The 24,737-nt window shown below is 45.8% G+C and overlaps 1 protein-coding gene across 1 annotated transcript; it reads left to right on the top strand.

Moving 5' to 3' along the window:
* The first annotated feature begins 12,462 nt into the window (after positions 1–12,462).
* LOC127673743 (sperm motility kinase Y-like) lies at positions 12,463–14,909 on the top strand. Its single transcript, XM_052169514.1, has 2 exons — positions 12,463–12,569; positions 13,354–14,909. Exons 1-2 carry the CDS (start codon positions 12,467–12,469, stop codon positions 14,907–14,909), a joined length of 1,659 nt encoding a protein of 552 aa, XP_052025474.1. The 5' UTR covers positions 12,463–12,466.
* Positions 14,910–24,737: the final 9,828 nt, after the last annotated feature.

Below are 24,737 nucleotides of genomic sequence, written 5' to 3'. Positions count from 1 at the left end.
GGAACCGCCAGACTGATTTCCAAAGTGGTTGTACCATCTTACAGCCCCACCAGCAGTGGAGGAGTGTTCCTCTTTCTCCACATCCTCGCCAACACCTGCTGTCTCCTGAGTTTTTGACATTAGCCATTCTGACTGGTGTGAGGTGAAATCTCAGGGTTGTTTTGATTTGCATTTCCCTAATGACTAATGATGCTGAGCACTTCTTAAGGTGCCTCTCGGCCATCCGAATTTCTTCAGGTGAAAAGTCTTTGTTTAGATCTGTACCCCATTTTTAATAGGGTTATATGGTTCCCTGGGGTTTAACTTCTTGAATTCTTTGTATATATTGGATATTAGCCCTCTATCAGATGTAGGGTTGGTGAATATCCTTTCCCAATTTGATGGTTGCCATTTTGTCCTTTTAAAAGTGTCCTTTGCCTTACTGAAACTTTGTAATTTTATGAGGTCCCATTTGTCAATTCTTGATCTTAGAGCATGAGCTATTTGTGATCTGTTCAGGAACTTTTCCCCTGTGCCCATGTCCTCAAAGAAAGAAACTCAAAAAAACAAATGATCATCACATTAGAAGCTGCAAAAGTCTTTGAAAAAATGCAACACCCTTCATGTTAAAATTATTAGAATGATCAGGAATTTAAGGTTGATACCTACTTATAATAAAAGCAATAGACATCAAACCAGTGGCCAACATAAAACTAAATAGAAACTCAAACCAACTCCGCTAAAATCGGGGAGAAGAAAAGGCTGTTCTCTCTTTCTCTGTCTCTCTCCCTCTGTCTCTCTCCCTCTCCCTCTCCCCCATCTCCCTCTCCCTTTCCCTCTCCCTCTCCATCTCTCTCACCATCTCCCTTTTCCTCCCTTTCCCTCTCCATCTCTCTCTCCTCTCATCTCCCTCTCCCTCTTCCTCTCCATCTCTCTCCCCCCCTCTCCCTTTCCCTCTCTCTCCCTCTCTCCCTCTCTTCCTATCCATCTCCCTATTCAATACAGTACTCAAAGTTCTAGCCAAAGCAATTAGACAATCAATGGACATCAAAGGGATACAAATTGGCAAGGAGGAAGTTAAGATACCACTATTTGAGGATGATATGATAGTACACAAAAGTGACCCCAAAATTCTACCAGAGAGGTCCTACAGCACATAAACAACTTCACAAAAGTGGCTAGATATAAAATTAACTCTAATAAATCAGAAGCCTTTTTTGCTCAAAGGATAAATTGGCTGGGAAAGACATTATAGAAATAATATCCTTCAATATAGTCACAAATAATATAAAATATCTTGGTGTGACTCTAATCAAGTAAGTGAAAAATCTATATGACAAGAATTTCAAGTCCCTGAAAAAAGAAATCCAAGAAGTAAGATAAAAAGATCTCCCATGCTCATGGATGGTCAGGATTAATACAGTAAAAATGGGCATCTTACCAAAAGCAATCTGCAAATTTAATGCAATCTCCATCAAAATTCCAACTCAATTCTTCATAGAGATGGGAAGAGAAAACATCTAAATCATTTGGAATAGGGAAAAACCCAGGATAGCAAGAACCCTTCTCAACAATGAAAGAATTTCTGGGAAATCGCCATCCCTGACCTCAACCTGTCGCAGAGAACAAAAGTGAGAAAATGCACACGGTGATGGCACAGAGACAAACAGGAATATGGATTGAACAGCCTTGAAGACCCAGAAATGCACCCAGAAACCTACGGTCACTTGACAGTTGACAAAGAAGCCAAATCAATGCAGTGGCTAAAAAGTCGGCATTTTCAATAAATGGTGCTGGTTCAACTGGCAGTCAGCATGTAGAAGAATGAAAATTGATCTATTCTTAATTCCTTATACAATGCTCAAGTCCAAGTGGATCAGGGACCTCCACATAAAACCTCATATTCTGATCTAATGGAAGTGGGGAAGGGCATTGAACACATGGGTACAGGGGAAATTTTCTTCTACAAAAAATAATGGCTTATGCTCTAGATGAACAATTAACAAATGGGACCTCATAGGGCTGGAGAGATGGCTCAGTGGGTAAGAGCACTGACTGTTCTTCCGAAGGTCATGAGTTCAAATCCCAGCAGCCACATGGTGGCTCACAACCATCTGTAAAGAGATCTGACACCCTCTTCTGGTATCTGAAGACACCTACAGTGTACTTACATATAATAAATAAATAAATCTTTAAAAAAAATAAAAAAATGGGACCTCATAAAATTGAAAAGCTTTTATAAGGCAAAGGACACTATAAAGGACAAAATTGCAACCCACAGATTGGGAAAAGATCATTACCAACCATATATCCATTAGAGGCTAATAACAAAAATATAAAGAGTACTCAAAAAGTTAGGCTACAGAGAACCAAATAACCATATTAAAACCGAGATAGAGTGCTAACCAAGGAATTCACAACTGAGGAATACTGAATGGCTGAGAAGCACTTAAAGAACTGTTCACCATACTTAGTCATCAGGGAAATGCAAATCAAATCAGCCCTGAGATTCCACATGACACCATTTAGAACTTTACCAGAAAGTGTTTATAATTCCAGTTTCAATCAACTTAGTAATACTTTTATGCCAACGATTATTATATTTATAAAAAATTTTCCATGATAATCTTCAATTTTAACGTTTTTCTACATTTGTCTACAATTTTATCAGAAATATTTTCCACGTAAATCTTCAATTCTATCATAAAATGTTCATACTTCCTTTATCATTCAAATTAGCAATGTTTTTATGTCTATCACTTTACTTTCCATGAAAATTGTCAATTTTAATGTCTTTTTCTATGTCTCTACTATTTTATCAGAAATATACTCCATGTGAATGTTCAATTTTATCATAAAAAGTTTTTAAGTCCTTTTTCAATAAAAGAACATGCTTTAAAAAATACAAGAACAAAAAAAGGCAAAAAAGCCAAAAGCAATATACAGATTCAATGCAATACCCATCAAAATCCCAACTCAATTCTTCACAGAGTTAGAAAGAGCAATTATCACTGTACCAATACCATGCAGTTTTTAACACTATTGCTCTGTAGTATTGCTTGAGGTCAGGGATACTGATTCCCCCAGATTTTCTTTTGTTGCTGAGAATAGTTTTAGCTATCCTGGGTTTTTTGTTGTTCCAGATGAATTTGATAATTGCTCTTTCTAACTCTGTGAAGAATTGAGTTGGGATTTTGATGGGTATTGCATTGAATCTGTATAGTGCTTTAGGCAAAATGGCCATTTTAACTATATTGATTCTACCGATCCATGAGCATGGGAGGTTTTCCCATTTTTTGAGGTCTTCTTCCATTTCCTTCTTCAGAGTCTTGAAGTTCTTGCCATACAGATCTTTCGCATGTTTGGTAAGAGTCACCCCAAGATACTTTATACTGTTTGTGGCTATTGTGAAGGGGGTCATTTCCCTAATAGCTAAAACTATTCTCAGCAACAAAAGAAAATCTGGGGGAATCAGTATCCCTGACCTCAAGCAATACTACAGAGCAATAGTGTTAAAAACTGCATGGTATTGGTACAGTGACAGGCAGGAGGATCAATGGAACAGGATTGAAGATCCAGAAATGAACCCACACACCTATGGCCACTTGATCCTCGACAAAGAGGCTGAAAACATCCAATGGAAAAAAGATAGCCTTTTCAACAAATGGTGCTGGTTCAACTGGAGGTCAGCATGCAGAAGAATGCGAATTGATCCATCCTTGTCTCCTTGTACTAAGCTCAAATCCAAATGGATCAAGGACCTCCACATAAAGCCAGACACTCTGAAGCTAATAGAAAAGAAACTGGGGAAGACCCTTGAGGACATCGGTACAGGGAGAAAGTTTCTGAACAGAACACGAATAGCGTATGCTCTAAGAGCAAGAATTGACAAATGGGACCTCATAAGGTTACAGAGTTTCTGTAAGGCAAAGGACACCGTCAAGAGGACAGATCGGCAACCAACAAATTGGGAAAAGATCTTCACCAATCCTACATCAGATAGAGGGCTAATATCCAATATATATAAAGAACTCAAGAAGTTAGACTCCAGAAAACCGAACAACCCTATTAAAAAATGGGGTACAGAGTTAAACAAAGAATTCTCACCTGAAGAACTTCGGATGGCGGAGAAGCATCTTAAAAAATGCTCCACTTCATTAGTCATTAGGGAAATGCAAATCAAAACAACCCTAAGATTTCATCTTACACCAGTCAGAATGGCTAAGATTAAAAATTCAGGAGACAGCAGGTGTTGGAGAGGGTGCGGAGAAAGAGGAACACTCCTCCACTGCTGGTGGGGTTGCAAATTGGTACAACCACTCTGGAAAGCAGTCTGGCGGTTCCTCCGAAAACTGGGCACCTCACTTCCAGAAGATCCTGCTATACCACTCCTGGGCATATACCCAGAGGATTCCCCACCATGTAATAAGGATACATGCTCTACTATGTTCATAGCAGCCCTATTTATAATTGCCAGATGCTGGAAAGAACCCAGGTATCCCTCAACAGAAGAGTGGATACAAAAAATGTGGTATATCTACACAATGGAGTACTATTCAGCCATTAGAAACAATGAATTCATGAAATTCTTAGGCAAATGGATGGAGCTAGAGAACATCATACTAAGTGAGGTAACCCAGACTCAAAAGGTGAATCATGGTATGCACTCACTAATAAGTGGTTATTAACCTAGAAAACTGGAATACCCAAAACATAATCCACACATCAAATGAGATACAAGAAGAAAGCAGGAGTGGTCCCTGGTTCTGGAAAGACTCAGTGAAACAGTATTTGGCAAAACCAGAACGGGGAACTGGGAAGGGGTGGGAGGGAGGACAGGGGAAGAGAAGGGGGCTTACGGGACTTTCGGGGAGTGGGGGGGGGGGCTAGAAAAGGGGAAATCATTTGAAATGTAAATAAATTATATCAAATAATAAAAAAAAAAAAAAAAAAGAAAGAGCAATTATCAAATTCATCTGGAACAACAAAAAACCCAGGATAGCTAAAACTATTCTCAGCAACAAAAGAAAATCTGGGGGAATCAGTATCCCTGACCTCAAGCAATACTACAGAGCAATAGTGTTAAAAACTGCATGGTATTGGTACAGTGACAGGCAGGAGGATCAATGGAACAGAATTGAAGATCCAGAAATGAACCCACACACCTATGGCCACTTGATCCTCGACAAAGAGGCTGAAAACATCCAATGGAAAAAAGATAGCCTTTTCAACAAATGGTGCTGGTTCAACTGGAGGTCAGCATGCAGAAGAATGCGAATTGATCCATTCTTGTCTCCTTGTACTAAGCTCAAATCCAAATGGATCAAGGACCTCCACATAAAGCCAGACACTCTGAAGCTAATAGAAAAGAAACTGGGGAAGACCCTTGAGGACATCGGTACAGGGAGAACGTTTCTGAACAGAATACCAATATCGTATGCTCTAAGAGCAAGAATTGACAAATGGGACCTCATAAAATTACAAAGTTTCTGTAAGGCAAAGGACACCATCAAGAGGACAAATCGGCAACCAACAAATTGGGAAAAGATCTTCACCAATCCTACATCAGATAGAGGGCTAATATCCAATATATATAAAGAACTCAAGAAGTTAGACTCCAGAAAACCGAACAACCCTATTAAAAAATGGTGTACAGAGTTAAACAAAGAATTCTCACCTGAAGAACTTCGGATGGCGGAGAAGCATCTTAAAAAATGCTCAACTTCATTAGTCATTAGGGAAATGCAAATCAAAACAACCCTAAGATTTCATCTTACACCAGTCAGAATGGCTAAGATTAAAAATTCAGGAGACAGCAGGTGTTGGAGAGGGTGTGGAGAAAGAGGAACACTCCTCCACTGCTGGTGGGGTTGCAAATTGGTACAACCAGTCTGGAAATCAGTCTGGCGGTTCCTCTGAAAACTGGGCACCTCACTTCCAGAAGATCCTGCTATACCACTCCTGGCCATATACCCAGAGGATTCCCCACCATGTAATAAGGATACATGCTCTACTATGTTCATAGCAGCCGTATTTATAATTGCCAGATGTTGGAAAGAATCCAGGTATCCCTCAACAGAAGAGTGGATGCAAAAACTGTGGTATATCTACACAATGGAGTACTATTCAGCCATTAGAAACAATGAATTCATGAAATTTTTAGGCAAATGGATGGAGCTAGAGAACATCATACTAAGTGAGGTAACCCAGACTCAAAAGGTGAATCTTGGTATGCACTCACTAATAAGTGGATGTTAACCTAGAAAACTGGAATACCCAAAACATAATCCACACATCAAATGAAGTACTAGAAGAAAGGAGGAGTGGCCCCTGGTTCTGGAAAGACTCAGTGAAACAGTATTCGGCAAAACCAGAACGGGGAAGTGGGAAGGGGTGGGTGGGAGGACAGGGAAAGAGAAGGGGGCTTATGGGACTTTCGGGGAGTGGGGGGGGGGCTAGAAAAGGGGAAATCATTTGAAATGTAAATAAATTATATCAAATAAAAAAAAGGCAAAAAACCAAAAATCTGGAAGATCAAAATCCCAGGTGACAGCAGCTGCTGGCTAGAACTTGGGGAAGGCCCATTATGTCTCCATTGCTGGCACTGCAAGCTGGTCAAAATCAATCTGGTGGTTCCTCCAAAAATGACACATAGTTCTACATGAACACACAGCTATAGCACTTCTAGGTCTATACCCAAAATATACTCCAACTTATAACAAGGACACATGTTCCACTAATATTTATAATAGCCAGAAGTTGGAAACAACCCAGATGTCCCCCAACAGAAGAATGGATACACAAAATGAGGTACATTTACTCCTTGGAGTAATCTACTAAAAACAATGGCTTCATGAAATCCACAGGTAAATGGATGGAACTAGAAAATATCATCCTAACTGAGGTAACTCAGACACAAAAGATCAGACATGGTATGTACTCACTGATAAACAGACATTAGCCCAAAAGCTCACAATACCCAAAATACAAACCCAGATCATATGGAGCTTAGGAGGAAGGAAGACCAGGGTGTGGATGCTTCAGGACTTAAGTGAGGGGAGAACAGGATGGTTGGAGGAGACTGAGGGAGGGGGAGACTTTGTAGCAAAAAAAGGAGGGGTATTTTATAAGGGGGCAATAACAGGTACTGCAGGGGACTGGAAAGAAGGACAGAGGAGCAGAAAATTGAATAAAAATATGTAGCAGTGGGGGATGAGGAACCGTGTATAACCACTGCCAGATTCCAGATGGCAGGGAAATAAAAGGCTCCCAGGACTCAGTAGGGATGGTTTTAGGAGAAACGTGCAGCAAAGGGGAGATAGAACCCATAGAGGCCACATCCAATAGACAGGCATGGCCCCTCGTGGAGGGATGTGGCCACCCACCCAACTCGAGTTTTAAACCCAGAAATATTCCTGTCCAGAGAAAAGACAGGGACAAATATGGAGCAGAGACTGAAGGAAGGTCCACCCAGGGACTGCCCCACTTGGTGCTCCATCATTTCTGCAGCCACCAAATACAGACATTGTTGATGCTGCCAAGAGGTGCTTGCTGACAGGAACCTGTGTAGATGCTCCTTGAGAGTTTCATCCAGCAACAGACAAATGCTGATGTGGATGCTTGAGCTCAGAGATCCAGGAGGGAAGGTGGCAGGACGACTCGGGAGTGGCAGGGGATTATAACCCCATAGCATTAACAATGTCAGAACAGACCACCCAGTGCTCCCACCATCGAAGGAGTGTGCAGGGAGGGATTCATGGCTCCAGATACACACAGCACAGAGGAGGGCCTTGTCTGTTATCAGTATCTTATTCTATACCGAGAATTCTGCATAATGTTTCCAAACACAGTTTAAATGCTTTTACATGTCTGTGCTCTCCAATCTGCCCTTATCTATGTAAACCAATCACTTCAGCCAGTTTGTTTTTTAAATAGTTCTCTCTGGTCCCCAGCCTTCCAGTCTCAACCACACAGAAACCTATGCTCAGTTCTGGGGGCAGCCCAGATTACAGCGTGAATTCTTAGTTTGCCTTGAGTCTGTAGCTCACTGCTGTAAGCCCAACTCTGTCTAGTGGTGATGGAACTAGGTGAGAAGTACTAAGATTTGTCTCTCAAGGTGAGATAAATTGTTCCTGAGTTGTGTGCTAAGGCACAGTCATAGAGTGAAGCTTCTGTATAGCTAAGGTGGGCCTTGAAGCAGGCAGAGCTATTCTGTCCTCATGGAACTTAGAACTTGTTGCCAAAAATACTGCTTCTTCCTTCAAAGTACACTTATACAAACTGCAAAGATCCTAAACGCTGCCTGTGGCTCTCACCAGTTTTCCCCAGAGCATGCCCACAGCTCTCCTTCTGTTGTGTCAGGAAGCTAAGCCTTGTCTTTAATGCGGCTGCTCCTGCAGTCCTCTGATCTCTCTGGACAAGAAGCTCTACCTGCTGCAAACTCACTGTTAAGAGGCACATCAGATCACCTTTTCTGGTTAAGATCACTTCTGTAGTGTCTTCATAACTGGTAGACAGAAGCCTTTAGCAGCTGACCATTAGCCTGTGTGGCCTGAGCTCCCATGCCCTCCACCTCTAAGTTGTGTCCAGTACAGCACTGAGCCCTGGCTGGTCACAGACCACTTTCACTGAAACCTGTGTCTTCTAAGCCCTCAGTCTGCTGTGTTCAACAGGAGCTTCCTGTCCCTGCAGTGCACACTTGTCCTCTCCAACTTTTGCATGGATCTGATTTTAGATCATGAAAGGTTCAGAATCTCTGCTTGGCAGCCATTACCACTCGTGGTATTTATATTTTTGTTCACTTTGTTGATCTATGTGTTCTTATGTGTGCACTAAGAGGGCAACGTCGAGGATTATGTCATTACTGTTGTTCACATCTGTACTAAAAGTGCTCACTCTGCAGATGTTCAGCAGAGCTGAGGGAGGTGACAGGTCAGGACACCCTGATTGCCGAAGCAGCAGCTGTGAGGTCAGAGACGCACCAAGTGGGAGTTGGAGGAAGGAACCTAAGGCGCGTTGGGAGAAAACAGGTCCAACTCCCCTAAGATCCTGAAAACAAGGCAGACGGACTTGGTATCCATCCCGAGGGAGCTCAAGATCAGACTCACAACAGTGCCACGAAGACAACCCCAGGTCTCCTCAGTTCCCCATATCCCTGAGAGCTCAGAAGGACGGTTTCAAACTCCCTGGGCTCCCTTCACACTCACCAGCACTTGATGCTGAAGCGACCACAACCTCCTCCATTCTGAAAATCCCAGTGATAACGACTGGAGGGCGTGGCTAAATACTGGTGTTATAGTTCACTGGCTGTTCATGCGCATGCTCTGTGCCTACCAACAGCCTCCTTTGCCAGCCTAGCTTAGTGGCTCCTGGAACATTGGACTTTGCTCCTCCCTTCACAAGAACAACAGTGTCCCCATAGTGCTTGTACAACCTAAGTCGCCTCACTGTGGCCTTGAATACACAGCTGAACTGGTGGCATCTCTTTCCCAGTGCGTTCCCTATCCCGCCTCCTCATCCTCCCCAGGGCGGAAGCCTTTCCCCTCTCCCATTGACTGACTGTAATCAATGGATTAACAAGATAGAATACCTTTAAGTATAAAAGAAATTTGAGGAGAAAGGCTAAATTCAGAGAGGATTAGCACAAAGCCCGCCATTAGAGGAAGAAGGAAACCAAGAGCTGAGAGTGATCAGATAAAACCCAGCCCCAAGGCGGGCAGGGTCTCCATGGACCTTGCCAAGTGCCAGGGTTACAGCGATTCCAGGCTCAGTCATCAAGGACTGGGAGGCACAATTCTCCATTCCCTCTTTTACCCTGACCTTTCCAGTGACCATGACACTATAGGCTTGGTGTGCCTGGCAGGGGCAGGGGATGGCCTGCTTTGTAAGCAGTAGTTGGCTTTGGCCAAGGGATTCAGAAGGGATTTGCAGAGAGAGATGCCATCTGAGGCTGGGCGTGGCTGACAAGGGGACTGTTGCAGCTTAAAAGTAGCAGCAGGAAGGTGTCCATGAGACTTCCTTGTGTTGGGGTACTTATCCTGACCTGCTGGGCTGTAGTCCTGCTCCTCATCATTGAAAACATTAAATTATTACTAACGATATTTTGAACTGCTTGCAGTCAGTCCCCTGGCACTGTAAGACCTGGGTTTAGAGCCTGGATCCACAAAGGACCAGCTATTCTTGTCTAAAATGGTTCTATGTGTCCCATCACACTTTCTTAGAAAACAATGACAACTCATTGTTTGAAAAGTGGAAAAGAATATTGAAAAATCCATTGGGTCCCAGACAGCACAGAGCACCTGGTCCCAGGGAGCACAGAGCACCTGGTCCTCACACATGCCTGGTCCACCTTCGGACCTCAGTGTCTAATGTGAGCCCTACACTCAGTATGGACTTGGTTTTCCATGGATCACGCCGACCTCGCTGGGGGAGAGGGTGTTTACATGTGTGTCTTACCCCATCATGTGTCAGGTATACATGTATACTCCTACACTTATGTCCTGTCAGAGGCCATCCTCTGGACAGGTGCCCACACCTGCACACCCCGTTTCCTACTCCCAACCCCCACCACTCAGGGATGCTGGGCTTACAGACTTTGCTGCTGCATCCATCTTTGATGTGGGTTCTGAGGATTCAAACTCAAGTCCACACCTTGGGAGGGAAGTGCTCTGCCTATTCCTGCAGCCCTGTCTCAGGTGTTTGATGAGAACCTAGAGCCTTTCTGAGGAAATATGAGAACAGTGTCTCCCCTGATGTCTCAGTTTGAAACACAGCTTTCTCTTAAAAGTTAAACTGCAGCATCAGCTTGAGGCTAATCAGTCAGAATCTAAGGAAAGGTGACACACAGGGTAGACATGGTTTTAAAGCAGGAGGTTCAGCAAACATTCAAACCAGAGACCTAAGGACAGTAAATCATCCTAGAGGCTTTGATTTCTAAAAGCCTAGTGTCAGCCTTCACAGCCCACCTAAGCCAGAGCCTTGAAGTCCTTCCAACCATGAGGGCTCCTATTATGACCTCATGAGGAGAGATTGTGAGGCGCTCTAGCCAATAGATGATAAGCTGTGGGCAGGCCTGGATTTCTTTGAGTGCGTTGAGAGGAGTTGTGGAGTGGTGCCCTTTGCGAATTTATTGTATCTATTGACTGTGTGTGGTTGGATTGGTTTGTACGAGTGCTGTGTGGCTGTGTATGTTACAGTGTGTGTAGGAGTGTGTGTTTACGGATTTGCTTGTGTGTGAGTGTGTGTATAATAGTTCCAGTGTGTGAGTCAGTGTATGTGGGTGTGTGTGAGTTTATAGGTGTGTTTCCAGGGAGTGTGTGTTTGGTGAGTGTGTGTGTGTGTGTGTGTGTGTGTGTGTGTGTGTGTGTGTGAGCAGGTATATACCTGTTTCTATGTAATTGTGTTTAGTGTAATTCTGTATTTGTGTAAGAGTTTGTATTCCTGTGTGCTTTTGTATGTAAGTTTGCTTTTCTGTATTTGTGTGTGTATTTGTGTGTGTGTGCTTTTGGGTCTGTGCCTGTATCTGTGTGTGTGTGTGTGTGTGTGTGTGTGTGTGTGTGTAAATTCACATTTGTGTATTTGTGTATTTGTGTGTGAGTGCGCTTTTGTGTTTGTGTCTTTGTCTGTATTTGTGTGTGTGTGTAAGTTCACTTTTTTGTATTTGTGTGTGTATTTTTGCCTGTGTGTGTGCTTTTTTGTTTGTGTCTGTGTCTGTGTCTGGGTCTGCATCTCCGTCTGTGTCTGTGATTGGTTCTCTGTCTGTGTCTGTCTGTGTGTGTGTCTGTGTTTGGTTCTGTGTCTGTGCTTGTGTCTGTGTCTGTCTCTGTTTGGTTCTGTGTCTGTATCTGTCTGTGTCTGTGTCTGCGTCTGCATCTGTGTCTGTGCACCTGCCTGTGCACATACCCCTTGGTCTCTTGCATCTGTATTGCTTGTACCTTGGTGCAAGAGAGTGTACAGGAGAGAAGTCAGCCCGGCTGCTGTACCTAAGGTAGGCCATCAACATTATTTTTGAGACAGACTTACTCAATGGCCTGAAACTGGCCAAGAATCTGGGGCCAGTTGACCAGAAGCTCCCAGGGATTTGATATGACCACCACATACTCTCAGGTTAAAGGCATATATAGAGAGCTTGCTGTTTATTTATTGATAGACTTTGGAATGAGCTCAAGAGATAGATTAGACCACATATTTGTAAGGCCACTGGCTGTGTGTCTCCTTAGTGCTGCTCTTTTGATTTTTATTTATGCTTTATTTGGATGGCTACTTTGTTTTCCCTAGGATTTATTTTCTCACATGATATTTTATTGTTATGATTATTTCCTAATGCATTTCAGGCTGCTTCAGTCTATCTATTTTCAATATATTTTGGTTTCCTATTTTTGCATTATTATTGTTTAGTGATTTATTCACGGCATGTTGTCATTGGCTTATAATTAATACATATTTGCCTTTCAAGACACTTTGGCTTTTCCTGCAGGGAGAGCTTGAGATGTCTGTGGATGAGCCCACAGGATCTGTGAGCCTCTGTGGGAAGACATCTAGTGGTTCCTGGAGCAGCTGCAGCAGCCAGGACACATGGAACTACAGTGGAGGTGAGCTACAGGACCAGGGAGCAAACACCCTGACCTGGCCAATGCTAATCTGAATCCCTGGCCACAGGCTGCAATGGTCACTCAGGGCTACACTGAAGGCCACTCAAGGACAAAGAATGGGCCATCAAAACTGTGTGCGGTCTTGTTCTCAGAGTCTTGTGCTGGTAAAAAGCAGCTGGCCTTGGCCACTGAAGTTGAGTCCAGACTCTATGGCTTTTTGGCCTTGGTTGTACAGGTTTAATAGTCTCTGATATTTTACTATCTTATTGTTTGTCATTGCTTAATTTTAAGTTTCAATATTTTGCTCAGGGGAGGTATGGTTTCATTGGGAAAGACTACGTCCTAAAACGAAATGGAATATTCACTGAAGTGCTGGGAATTTATATTTGTTTTGTCTTTTACTAATGCTTTCACCTCTCATTTTTTCATATGATTTTTTGCTTCAATCTACATCCAATCATAGTATTAATCAACTGTAACCCTCCCAATCACCCTGTTTTATGACTATGTTTTTTAGTTTCATCATCTGTATTTGGAATGTGTGTACTCTTGGGTTTCTAGTTTGGGGTGCGTTATTTGGTTAGGTTTTACTTACATTTTTTTACTTTATCTTTTCCCCCATATATTTTTCATAATATTCATTCTATTTTTCTAGCCTTTACTTACCTTTATGTCAAGCACATTTTCTTTGTTTATTTTTAGGTAGCATGTGTACTAATTTTGGTTTCTGTTTTCCTACATCTTTTTCATTACATTGATTCTATTCTTTTTATGTTATTTTTAGGTAGCATTAGTAGTGATTCAATACCTACACATAGTGAGGAGGAGTTACCACCAATCAGCTTCGAGCCCCATATCTCTGAGGAGGAAGACTTCTACTCCCAATACAAAGTCTTGAGGACCATCGGGCAAGGGAGTAACGCCAAGGTCCTCCTGGCCCAACACCGGCTCACAGGCACACCTGTGGCCATCAAAGTTCTTGAAAAGGGCAAGCAGTGGTTCCAGTCAGCCATGATGGAGGCCAATATAATGAGAACACTCAACCATCCCAACATCATCTCACTTCTACAAGTGATTGAAACCAAAAAAAGCATATACCTGGTAATGGAATTTGTTGAAGGACAACAACTCTACCAACACATCAAAAATTCTGGCCACATAGAGGAGGACGAGGCCCGGAAAATATTTAAACAAGTAATCGCTGCAGTGAGCTACTGCCATGAACATGGTATCGTGCACAGGGACCTGAAACCTGATAACATCCTGATCGATAACAATGGAAAAATCAAAATAATCGACTTTGGCCTTAGTACCAAAGTCAAACCTGGTCAAATGCTCAGTCAGCACTGTGGTTCCTACTCTTTTGGTGCCCCAGAATTCTTCCTCGGTAAAAGATACGATGGTACCAAAAGCGACTCGTGGACCTTAGGTGTGGTCCTCTATTTCATGATTGTCGGGAAGGTGCCTTTTGATTCTGTGATCATCCACGAACTGCAAAGACAAGTTGTGGCAGGAGTATATCCTGCCCCCTGTGGGGTCTCACAAGAACTAGAGGACTTGCTTAGTCTATTACTGACCATCCACCCTACATATAGGCCCACACCCATGGAGGTGATGCTGCACCCCTGGTTTAAAGGGGACTGGAAGATGTTCCCAAATCCCTGTAAGGATCTAATCCCTGCCAGGGCAGACCCTACCATTGTCCAAGCCATGGAATATCTTGGCTTCCGAGCTCAAGACATTCTCGAGTCACTACGTAAACAGAAATATAACCAAGCCATGGCTTGCTATACTTTACTAAAAGGACAGGCTCTCCAGAGACATGTCTACTCAACAGTGACTCAGACAGTGAGTCCAGTGGCAGCCCCATTCCCGACCATTGAGGCTGCTGCTGCTTTTACTTTAGGGATGAAGACAAGCAGAAGTGCTCCTATACTTGGCCCATTGGTCTCACCATCCTACACTGGTCAAGAGTCTACCTATGGCCAGAAGGCTAGGCAAAGAGCAGGAAGAACATCCACTGGGCCTGGTTTTCTTCATTTGCGGCCACTCCAGTGGAAACCCACAGAGGACCAACAACATATATTTGCCATGAGTGTCCCCTGTATTAACACAACAACCAGAATCACTGAAAACAGCAGCAATTCGATCCCAGAAGACAATCCCCTCTCCCACAGTGCCTCAGAGAATAAGCCCATCCCCAGCAGAGCCAGGGCCCATCCCCGAGGCTTCAGGGGATGGGCCAAGAGGGTACGAAATGCCATGAGGAGACTCTGTTGCTGCTTTACAGGAGGAAATCAATCTCGCCGCAGGCAGCACAGAGTCTCCCCCCAGAAATGAGGCCCATGGAGAAAATCCAGAGAAAAAGAAGCAGGCAGGGCCCAGGTACCTTTGTGCTTTGTCCTACCCACTTTACTCTGTGCTGGTCCCTCCTCTGTCTTCATTTTCATTTTCATTTTGCCCACAATTCTTACCTTCTCATCTTCTCGAAGTACTTTAGAATTCATCAACCCCAAGCCTTCTCCCTATTCTGGGTTTCTCCTCTTGCCAGCATGGACTCAATATCAATGATTTTTAATCCACACAACAGAATTGTTTTGCTGACTCCATTCCTTCTCCTGGAGTCCATCTTCCCTAAAGACAATAGTTCCCATAGGGTAAGGACTAGATGCATATGGGCTCAAGGACTCTTTCAGGGGCTACAGGCCCTAGCAATGTGCCAATCAATCACAAGAGCTGAAGAACAGATTCTTACATTTTCAAAAGTGACATCACATTCCAGTAAGCCTCAAATCTAATAACCAGCAATGTCATTGAATAAGTACAATAGCATAGTTTACTGATTATTGATAAGGTTCCATGCATTCATAGTTTTTGCGTACTGATTATCCTTTTGCTCCTAAGAAACACCTAGTAATACATAGATTAAAAAAAATTTCTAAGTGATTTCTTTCCAAGATCTTGACTACAAAGTAGAAAAAAAGACATAAAATATTAATGCATGTCAAAGTCCCACATGTTATTCTAAGAATTCTACCTCATTATTTCTTTTATCTCTAATAAATTACCTTGTCTCTTTCATAGTGTCATCAGGGAATTATGTCCTGAGTATGAACAGGTGGTGATTTCAAACACATGGCCCAGGAACAGACACAATGGGAGAAGCACAACAGTAACAGTAACAGCAGCAGCAGGTCAAGAGGAAGACAGAAGAGGAAGAAGAAGGAGGAGAAGGAGGAGGAGGAGGAGAAAAAGAAGGAGAAGGAGAAGGAAAAGGAGGAGAAGAAGGAGAAGGAGAAGGAGAAGGACGGAGGAGGAGGAGGAGGAGGAGGAGGAGGAGGAGGAGGAGGAGGAGGAGAAGGAGAAGGAGAAGGAGAAGGAGAAGGAGGAGAAGGAGAAGGAGAAGGAGAAGGAGAAGGAGAAGGAGAAGGAGAAGGAGAAGGAGAAGGAGAAGGAGAAGGAGAAGGAGAAGGAGAAGAAGAAGAAGAAGAAGAAGAAGAAGAAGAAGAAGAAGAAGAAGAAGAAGAAGAAGAAGAAGAAGAAGAAGAGAAGAAGAAGAAGAAGAAGCAGAAGAAGAAGCAGAAGAAGAAGCAGAAGAAGAAGCAGAAGAAGAAGAAGAAGAAGAAGAAGAAGAAGAAGAAGAAGAAGAAGAAGAAGAAGAAGAAGAAGAAGAAGAAGAAGAAGAAGAAAGAAGAAGAAGAAAAGGAAGGAAGAAAGGAAAAAGAAAGAAAGAAAGAAAGAAAGAAAGAAAGAAAGAAAGAAAGAAAGAAAGAAAGAAAGAAAGAAAGAAAGCAAGAAGAAAGAAAGAAAGAAAGAAGAAAGAAAGAAAGAAAGAAAGAAAGAAAGAAAGAAAGAAGGAAGAAAAAGAAAGAAAGAGAGAAGAAATTAACCAACTTATTTCTGTGTCACTATTAGAATTGCTATCTGCCTATTTCTGGAACCAGATAGCACACTGAGAACCAATTATAAAAAATGATTTAACTGAATATTAATATTTACAGAAGAGTTATCAGTATTCTTGAGGGTTCATCTCTAAGAGACAGAGCTAGGTGGCAGAGACAACAGGAAGTGGTATGTTCTGAATGAGGAACATTTTCCCAAAGCTGATAATGTAATAGGTCTGAAGGAGCATTCGGGAGCATTCCCAGAAGGAACGGCTTCTGGGGGGAAGAGAGGAAGTTTCTGGACAGTGCGGAAGCATGATTATGTGGAAATTCCTAGAGATATATCAGCAGGGAAAATCAGTAGGCTGGTGGATATGGTTCCCTGAACTGGTCAGGTGGCTATACTAAAAGATCTGAGAGAGGTTCTCAGGAGGGATTCACTGTTTTTGCCTAGCTGATGACATAGCATAGGTAGACTGACTAGGAGACAAGTCTGTGGCCCTGTGCCTGAGACTTCCATGTTTCCTATTCAGGAGATCTCTCAAATAATACCAATTGCCCCCCATACACCCCCCCCCGCCACTGTGATCTCAGCTGCTAGAGGGCTCTATCCACAGGGACAGCCCTTGTGTTGGTATAGGCGCCTGACTTCATCCATGTGTCACTAAGGTCCCTGTGATATGAGATGCCATGTGTATGGACAGACCAGGGAGTGGCCACCAAGAGAGCTCAGAGGCCTGTGGACCAGAATGCCAGGCCTAGGATGGATGAGGGTGCAGTGCTGCTGACATAGGCGAGTCACTCATCCAGAACCTCTGCCCTGCTGCCTTTCACTGGCAAGAAAGCCTGTCACCTGTACTACTGCCACCTGAAGGAACAGATACTGAGTTCCAGGTTTCTGCACATAGAGAAGGCCTGCTTTCCCCTGGCTGCCAGTGGGTTACAGGATGACCTGGGCCACCAAAAGGACTTAGTCCTTATGAGCAGGTACTTCGTGCCACATGCCTATTCCCAAAAGAACAGGAAAATATGTCACCCTCCCTGTGTGTGTGTCACCCTTCCTGTGTGTCTGTCACCCTCCTTGTGTGTTCTTTTTTTCTGGAAGTGGGGGTGTCTGATATCTGCTCACCATGAATGACAGAAGGACATATAACTGGGGAGGGAAAAGGGCACAGAGACAGAAAAACTCACATCCAAGTGTGCTTACCAGCCCCCAACACAAATACTGCAAAGGCTGTCACTGTGGTGTAGGAATGAGGGCCAGAGTGGGCCATGCCTTTGGCTCCTGCATAATCCCCGAGAGCTTGACACCTCTGAGTACCTTGGCCTGCTCAGCTGCAGAGTGTTATCCACCCAGCCTCTGTAAACAGGAACAAACCCAGCTACCTTATGCTCTCTGTGCCTCTGTTTCCTCACCTGTACCCTGGAAAGGGAGATGGTAAGTGACAGGTATGAGTGTGCCTGAATGTATTTGTGAAGCATAAGCAAGTAGAACTCTGTACCCATGTTGTAAGGCAGGCTCTCAGGGATGACGGTTGCATATTGCACGACTGTACATGCTCAGAAGGAACTGATGGGTTCTGTTTTCACCTGGTCCTCTCCTGGGTGATAGACCACCAGGGCTGCTCAGGATGGCTCTGTAGCTAAGAGACAAGGTGTCACAGCCTGAAGAACCATCCCAAGGGGATGATAGGAGGCTGCTGGGGACAAAGTCTGTTCCCAGCTGTCATAGGAACGCAGAGCTCATTCCACAAGGGTGGACTTTTGCTCCATGAGCACAGGTGCAGATGCATCTCTCGGTTGGCAGGACTCTGACCATCACCAGTTAAGGAGTGCAGGGTACTTCACGTTCCTCCCTCAGCAGGTCTTGTGTTGCTTTCCCCTCAGAGAAGAAGAGCTACTGGGAATGCTACATCAGTGACCTGCTGGAGCTGGAACCCTGCAGCAGAACCTCCCTGGGCAAGGAGGACAAGAAGAGAAGCAGACAACATCTCCTCCATTGCCTCTCACTGTTTTCCTAAAGCCCTGGCATCTGCCACACAGGGTGCATCAAGCCTAACTCCCAGCAGGGAGAGCATGAGATGTCTGTGGATGAGCCCACAGGATCTGTGAGCCTCTGTGGGAAGACATCTAGTGGTTCCTGGAGCAGCTGCAGCAGCCAGGACACATGGAACTACAGTGGAGGTGAGCTACAGGACCAGGGAGCAAACACCCTGACCTGGCCAATGCTAATCTGAATCCCTGGCCACAGGCTGCAATGGTCACTCAGGGCTACACTGAAGGAAACTCAAGGACAAACAATGGGCCATTAATACTGTGTGTGGCCTTGTTCTCGGAGTCTTATCTAAGTAAAGAGCAGCTGGCCTTGGCCAATGAAGTTGAGTCCAGATCCTATGGGCTATTACACAACCGACTGGCAGGAGTAAGAAATGACATGAGGGAGCCGCTGGCCCCAGTAGAGATGGGCACGGAGGAGGCACAATTGCTGGGTCTGTGGGTGGTTGGGGAGAGCTCAGCTTTCAGAAACAGGCAATCTCGCCTCTCCTGACGCTGACTGGAGCCACTCTGCAGAGCAGATGGCATCACTTGGGAGGGAGGCTCATGTGGGACCCTGTGCTCCGGTGGATGTCACAGAGAGCGCCTGTCTTTTCTTCTCACAGTTCAGAACAGAAGCTGTCCTCATCTCAGACAGTCCTATTTGCTTTGTACTTCAGAGTTACAGCAGGAAAGAGCCCAGGACAGGACATCCCACAGCAGTGTATGGGCAGTGCTCCCACAGCAGTGTATGGGCAGTGTTCCACAGCAGTGGATGGGCAGTGCTCCCACAGCAGTGGATGGACAGTGCTACCACAGCAGTGGATGGGCAGTGTTCCCACAGCAGTGGATGGGCAGTGCTCCCACAACAGTGAATGGGCAGTGCTCCCACAGCAGTGGATGGGCAGTGCTCCCAAAGCAGTGTATGGGCAGTGCTCCCACAGCAGTGTGTGGGCAGTGCTCCCACAGCAGTGTATGGGCAGTGCTCCCACAGCAGTGGATGGGCACTTCTCCCACAGCAGTGTATGGGCAGTGCTCCCACAGCAGTGGATGGGCAGTGCTCCCACAGCAGTGGATGGGCAGTGCTCCCACAGCAGTGGATGGGCAGTGCTCCCACAGCAGTGGATGGGCAGTGCTCCTGCCTTGGTCCCGCTTACTCGTCTCCTCTTCACCCTCCATATCCTCCTCCACCTCTTTTCAGCAGCCACCCAGAGACCTTCGCAGGACTGTGGGTCATGCTAATCAGGATGTAGGGACAGAGGTCACATACCAGGTAATGTCTCGTACAGCTCTTTTGGCTCCAGCACCCTGACCACCTAAGATTCCCAAATTGGGTCCTCAAGGTCCTAGGGAATCCTCTGCAGGCATCCCTGGAGGTGCAGCCAGATTTTGGGAGCACTGGGTTTAGCAGTGGTTCTCTGCTTCAGGCTCAGAGCCTGACAGAGAGGGCTTGCTGAATGGCACAGCAGGGACTGAACAGCGTGCAGCCCTCCAGTGGTGAAAATGCAGAACTGCAGGACATTATTTCAACCTTTCTTTACCTCTACCTTGTTCTAAATGGCTGCAAAACAAGTCCTAGGGACCTAAGAAACTTGAGTTTCTACCACTATAGGACACCAAAGAGACTAAAGCAGGGGCCCTGTGAAACCTATTCAGAGGACAGTGAGGGCTCTGTGTTCCTGGACTGGCATGAAGGCTGATTGACCACTAGGCTTGATGTTGGACTCACAGATAATTAGGAACAGGTAGAGACTGGGAGGAGTGAGCATGAGAGGCAGTCCCAGCACAGTCCAGGCAGAGTGGGGCCAGCTCATTTAATACAGGAGCATGTGCCCTCCCAAAGGCTCTCAGCTCAAGGCAATACCCAGAAGAACTGACCAAATAGCAAGCCCCCTGCATGGCTCTCCTACCTGCAGAATGTGTAGGGCCCTCAGGACAGATCCTACAGTCCCTCATAGCTGAAAAGCATAAGATGAGCATCACTGTAGTGTAGAGGCTGATCTCAGCTGATGGGACCTGCACAGTCTGTGGACAAGTTTGCTTAAGTGAAAGGTGGCCGTCCTTGAACTCTCAGATGCGTCCAGGGTAGAGTGTGGTGACCACATCCAGAGCCATTCCTCAAAGACATAAGTGCAAAAGGGACAACAATGGAGGGAAGCCTGGGCAGGCCAGCATCCCTGGTGCCAGTGTGGACTGAAAGGTGGCATATGGCATGGAATGGAGGATCGCAAGGAATTCTAGGATGCACTGGAGCCACACAAGTGCCCACAACCCAGCCTGGGAGAACACAAACATATCAGGGATTATCAGGGATCCTAAACCTGGGAGGGATACGGAGCTGGTGCATGCTGGGATGGTCGGAGGAAACAGCATGAGGAAACCGGGGGGAAGTGTGTCCTGAGAGCTAAGACAGAGCACACCAACAGGATGGCCTGTCAGGCCCAGGATAGATCGGCTATGACAGAATTAGGATGGTCTGGGTAGAGCTGGAGTCCTGGGACTGTAGAAACACCAAAATCACCAACAGTCAGGGAAAGAACTAACATCACACTGTTGTATCTCTCTGCAGGTTGGGGAGGCAGAGGCCAACCACACAGGTGACTAGTGTGTTCTTAGCATGGACAGAGCATGTGGGTTCACTCATGCAGACAGTTCATGACTAGGTCACACAGCGACACTGGTGAGCTGCTGGTTCCTCCTCTCATGGCAAGAAGTTCCTAAGTGGCCTTTCCCTGTGATGGCCTCATGACAAACCACACCTGCAGGACACTGTGGGGTAGACAAGAGCCATACAGCAGCCCCGTCTGTGCCTTGAAGGTGGCTTGGTAGCATTCCAGCACCACCAGCATTAGGCCAGATCTGGGGAAGGCAGTTCTTGGCCCTCAAGCCTTCTGCCCCCCATATCAGTCTCCTTGGCCTGCCCAGTTGTAGGAGATGGGGAGCCTGCTCCAACATTAGCCAAGAGCATGGGGAAGACCCTATTCTTCCTGTCTCTGGTTCTAAGCTCCTGGGATTCTCACAAACATGAGTGTCTGAGTGAAACAAGAGTCAATGTTAACCTGAAGCAGCTTGGTGTCTGAGTGAAACAAGAGTCAATGTTAACCTGAAGCAGCTTGAACCTGTCTTATCTTCCAGAGAAGGTGCCATGATGGGATTGGACATTAGAGGGAGCCCTATGACCCCAAAGCCAGCCTGGGCTACAAGGACCCAGAGCAGGCTACTGCAGGTTCTCCTAGATCACAAGTCTGTGGCTCCTCCTCCCATGTCTTGCTTATAAGTACTGTAACCAACACAAAGGCCTCCCTTGCAGTTTGTGTCAATTCCACCCAAGACCCTGCCACTGGCTATGCAAACAAGAGACCCCTGGATGCAATGGGAGAGAACCCCTACTCTACTCCTCAGGCTGTGAAGACTGCTTCCACCTGGCATGACAGTGTTGCCTGTGCAGTGGTTTGGGATATTTTGGGTCTGCTCTCCTTACCTTATCCAAAGAAATCCAAGGGGCATTAAGCAGGTGCAGTTCATGGGTCTCGGAAGGTATAGGGTGGGGCATCTACCCATGAGCCCTCAGCATTCCTTTACTGCCCAATGCCCAAAGAAGTACTTGAATTCCCCTAACTTGGACAAGAGGAGACTTCTATGTCACTGCTGGTCACAGGTAGTTGTTCCCAACAGTGGACCCATTCCTGTAAGGGCCGCATCTCGACACCACTTCATTTGCCAGAATGGAGCTCAAGTCTGGCTGGCTGGGTGGGGCAGCACCTCCTCATCTAGGCCTTCTTCTGTGCATCCTGAGTGTCCCTTCCCCCACAGGATTGAGCTGGGCTTTTCAGCCCATTAGCTCAGTCTGTGACATTCCTGGCCACCACCCCCCAGCCTTTGGCTTATGTTATCCCTGGCCTTTGTTCCTCTGAGAACCATACAGCTGCTTTCACCTGGAAATCAAGGCTGCCTCAGGGCAGTCTCACCTGGAAACATCCTGGAACCTGTAAGACATGAAGTTCTTTAATCCCAGCAGGCGACCCGCTGAGAAGAGGAGCCAAAGATTTCTCAGATATCTCCTTGAGTCTGGGGGGAAGGGTTTGCCCAAACTGTTAAAAGGTCTGACTGACATTAAAGTTTTGGCCTTGATCAGTGAAACATTGTCCTGGCCTTCTTTCTTTTTGCCCCTTCCCCATCCATCCCTCAGCTTCTGTTCCAGCAACCCAGTTCGTAGTAGCTGCAGGCAGCTATGGAATACAATACCTGAGCTCATCAGAATAGGTGGAGTGGGGACAGTCAGCCAGGATATCAGCTGTTGCAAGGACTCACACAGGGTTGCAGCTGCAGGCAGATGTGAAGGTTCTATACGCTGCACAGATTGATATAGAACAGACTGGACACTGGAGGAGGAGGAGGGCCCCCAAGGCAGACACAGGCTGCAATCATAAAAGAACAGTGTTCCCCATTGCTACAAAATGAGGATATCTAGCCCTGACTGAGAGGTAGAACATTAAGTATAACATTCCATTAGAAGACCATTAAGAACAAACACCCTATTGTTAAGGTGTTTGCCAAATATCAGTGAACATCATGGGGGGGCAGGACTGGTGTCAGATCATTCCTCTCCCTCTCTCTCTCTCTCTCTCTCTCTCTCTCACACACACACACACACACACACACACATACATACACACAGGCACACATGCAGGTATGTATCGAGGCATACACATGCATGAGAATGAGAACAAACACACACAAACACACACATTTCCACACATGAATGTAGACATTGATTCTTTTATCTTAAGTATAGTTGTCTTTATTAGATATTTCCTTCACGTTTATTTCAAATATTACCCCTTTCCTGGTATTCCCTCCGAAAACCCCCTAGCCCATCTCCCCTCCCTCTCAGGAACAATCTACCCACTCCCACTTTCCTGTCCTGGCATTCACCTAGCTGGGGTATCGAAGCTTCTCAGGACCAAGGTCCTCTCCTCCCTTCGATGCCCAAGAAGGCTAACCTCTGCTACATATGCAGCTGTAGCCATGGCACCCTCCATGTATACTATTTGTTTTTGGAGGTTTAGATCCCGGGAGCTCTGGGATACAGGATGGTTCATGTTGTTGTGTCGGTGCCTAACTCGACCAGCGAGAAAAGACGCGACACGACCAGGATCTTCTCTGCAGCGCTTTATTCAGGACCTTGCTTTTCTTCTCCAACACGGGGCCCCCCCGAGCCTGTCTTTTGCTGCCCTTATATATGCCAGCAGCCCTTGCTTAGGGGCGTGTCGCATTGTGATAGGAGAACTAAGGTGCACCTCATTAGCATGCCAATGCTGAGTCATCACGAAGCCATACTGCACGTGTGTCAAAGTTGTTTACCAACTGCATGTGTGTCACAGTTGTTTACCAGGACTAAATATTTCCTGCCAGTGCCATCTTGCAACGGCGCTGGATAAAGTGGCTTCCCACATTGTTGGTCCTCCTCTTGGGCTGCAAACCCCTTCAGCTCCTCGGTTCCTTTCTCTAGACAGTGACTCTTCTGTGGGAAGGCTACCCTGGGATGTGTGTAGCCTGCTTCACCTTGCCTTGCCCTCACCACATTTGTCCCTGAAGAGCAGTCCCTACCCTCACAGGGTTTCTATCGCTAAACCTCACATAAGGTCACACTACGCTTCCTTGTCCTTGCCTGGCCTCAGAGATGTCACCTGGTCCTTGGTTTCACAAGTTCTCCCAAGGAAGAAAGCAGACCATGTCCCCATTTTGACATGGCTGTCCATACTCCTGGCTCCCAGCAGGAGTCAAGTGTGGACAGGAACGTGGTGGGGACTAGGTCCTTGCCTTTGGCAGTGACTTCATCATCACAGGGCTCTTGGGGGACCAAGGCACTCCAGACAGAGCTGAGTAAGTGCTGGGTAATATGGCTAAGTATGCCTGTGAAGATCAGACCTCCGAGCATGGCCACAGTACATCCATCTCTGGGCCTGGATATGCCTGTCTATCCTTCCCAACAGAGCCTGGCCTGCTGTTAGAGCTGATCATCATCTTTGGGAATAGAGCAGTTAGAATCCAACTGGGTCTTCTGGACTCTGGTAGCAAGCAGGAGCCTACTGCTAAGGCCCTTTGGCCCAGGGATTGTGGTTTCCATGCTCCCAGGAGCAGCAGAGGCCAGCTCAGGTCATCCTTAGTGTGTGTGCAGCAGCTAGGGGTGCATGGAGGTCAGGACCTGTGCCCTGTGTCTTCATAGACAAGGAGGAGCCAAGACCAT

Source organism: Apodemus sylvaticus, chromosome 23, assembly GCF_947179515.1.
Source record: "Apodemus sylvaticus chromosome 23, mApoSyl1.1, whole genome shotgun sequence".
Taxonomy (NCBI): Eukaryota; Metazoa; Chordata; class Mammalia; order Rodentia; family Muridae; genus Apodemus; species Apodemus sylvaticus.
Note: the sequence above shows the minus strand (reverse complement) of the source record. Positions and strands in the feature narration are given on the sequence as shown.